This window comes from Henckelia pumila, unplaced genomic scaffold (genome assembly GCF_033568475.1).
Source record: "Henckelia pumila isolate YLH828 unplaced genomic scaffold, ASM3356847v2 CTG_461:::fragment_3, whole genome shotgun sequence".
Classification (NCBI taxonomy): Eukaryota; Viridiplantae; Streptophyta; class Magnoliopsida; order Lamiales; family Gesneriaceae; genus Henckelia; species Henckelia pumila.
The window spans coordinates 12610698-12612941 of NW_027331831.1; the positions used below are offsets into that span (position 1 = coordinate 12610698).

At 41.2% G+C, this 2244-nt stretch overlaps 1 protein-coding gene across 1 annotated transcript; it reads right to left on the bottom strand.

Moving 5' to 3' along the window:
- Positions 1–281: 281 nt before the first annotated feature.
- LOC140872020 (uncharacterized) lies at positions 282–1562 on the bottom strand. The gene is made up of 2 exons (XM_073274758.1): positions 1230–1562; positions 282–887 (listed from the first exon to the last, which is right to left on the bottom strand). The coding sequence occupies exons 1-2, from the start codon at positions 1560–1562 to the stop codon at positions 282–284; spliced, it is 939 nt and encodes a 312-aa protein (XP_073130859.1).
- Positions 1563–2244: the final 682 nt, after the last annotated feature.

Genomic DNA, 2244 nt, shown 5'->3' on the forward strand with positions numbered 1-2244 from the left:
AACTCGATTCAGCTCTATGTAGTCAATGCACAACCTCATTGACCCATCTTTCTTCTTAACAAACAACACCGGTGCACCCCATGGCGATACACTCGGTCTGATGAACCCATTATCCAGCAAATCTTGCAACTGATCCTTCAGTTTTTTCATCTCAGTCGGTGCTAATCTGTACGGTGCTTTATAAGCTGGCATAGTTTCGGGTAACAACTTTATCCCGAATTCAACTTCTCTGACTGGAGGCAATCCCACAACATCATCAGGAAAAACCTCCGGGAAATTCTTCACCACTTCACTTCTTTAAGCTTCGGTCGCTGCTTCTCCTGATCACCAGTTAGGCTTGCTAGGAAGCCTATACATCCATTACTCAATAATTTCCAAGTCGTTCCTTCTGAAATCATACCCAGTGTTCTCCTCTTAGATACAACATGAAACACAAATGGTTTTCCGTTCTGAACTTTCAAGGAGACGGTTCTCCGTTTGCAGTCAATAATAGCCTCATGATGAGCCAACCAGTCCATCCCAAAAATTGCATCGAAATCCACCATCTCCAAAACAATAAAATCTGCACACAATTCTTGACTCTGCATCTGAATCTTACAATTTCTTACCACACAACTAATTTTCAATTCTTCTCCTAATGGTAACCACACACAAAATCCCGAAATAGATTCATCCGGCAAGATCCCCAATTTCTTCATAAAACTAACAGACATAAAAAAGTGTGTAGCTCTTGTATCTATCAACACGAAAGCAGGTAATTCAGCAATATGGATCATACTTGTGACGATTGTAGAATCCGGATCCACATGATCGTGAGTCATAGCGAACACTTTTCCTTTAATAGGCTCCTTTGATTGCGGGCAATCCTTGGCAAAATTCTCTGGCTTCTTGAAAATAAAGCAAGTATTAGTCCCAAGAATGCATTGACCTGAGTGTGGCTTCCCACACTTCTAACAGATAGGCGCATTAGCCGGCTTTTGAGCATTGGCGTTCAACTGATTCTGCCCCTGAGGTCGCACATGATTGGGATTCTGGCGCTGCTACTGTTGCTACGGTTTCCTCTGAGCCGAAGCTTGGTACGACCTCTTTTGACTAGGCCCCTGCAGATCTCTCCCTTTGTAGCTAACCCTCTTCGCCTGTGATTCTTTGATAATATCATTCATGTCTTTCTCTGATAACATAGCCTCGTCGACTGCTGCTCAATAAGTGTTTGCCCCACTTAATCTGACATCACGGCGAATGGAGGCATTCTGTCCCTCCATGAAATGCTTTAACTCTTCTGCAGCATTTTCAGAAATCATGGGCACAAGGTATCGCTCACTCTCAAACTTCTTCACATATTCAGCAATGGACATGCTCCCTTGACGGAGCTCCAGAAATTCTTTGGCAAGTTTGGTCCTGGTGCTGACTGTAAAATATTTCTCATAGAACATATCTTTAAATCTGTTCCAAGTCAAAGTAGTCATATCCATAGCAGAACGGGCTCCCTGCCACCAAACCCGTGCATCATCACGGAACATAAAGATAGCACACCTCACACGGTCTGCATCAGTGAGCTGCATTTATTCAAAAATGGTCTTCACTGACTGCACCCATTCCTCGGCTACAATAGTATCAGCCTCTCCTTTGAACTCTGGTGGCCCTAGATCCTTAAACTGCTTAAAGATCGGGTTGGTTATTAACGGCCGATTGTTGATCTGCCCGTCTGCTTGAGCTTGGATTAACTGTTGGATCTGTTCTCCTTGGGCTCTACTCTGCTCTTGTAACAGATTCGCCAACCCAGCCAAAAACTAGTTATTCTGGTCGCCCTCATTGTTCGGATTCCTATGGTTAGCCATTTTCCTGATGTCCAACATAGTCCACATACTTAATTATATTTTTAAACACAAATATCATACTTGAACATTCATAAAGCTTAAATTGCAACTACTAACATGCATCTTAAACAATCCATTACATAAAAACTTACAAACATGAAGACGAATCATAGGGTCGTGGCGAGTATGCATGCGTGCGACAAATTTCTCTGATACCAAGCTATAACGTCTCAATTTTTCAATCGGAGCGTTACTAAAAACATACATATTTAAAAGATAAAAATTTGAAAAAAATAAAAAATTCTTTGCAGAAGCATCAACATCTTTATTAATAGGCGTACTAAAGTTCACAAAGATATGGAAAATAATATTCGAAAGACTCTGCTAAAAAAAAATTTGCCATCAAAAGAAATAATCAACTCATTTT

Coding starts and splice junctions, on each gene's coding strand:
- LOC140872020 (XM_073274758.1), bottom strand. CDS start 1,562: ATGCAGCTCACTGATGCAGACCGTGTGAGGTGTGCTATCTTTATGTTC. Junction 888..1,229: donor ATGCCTCCATTCGCCGTGAT/GTCAGATTAAGT, acceptor TTTATTTTCAAG/AAGCCAGAGAATTTTGCCAA.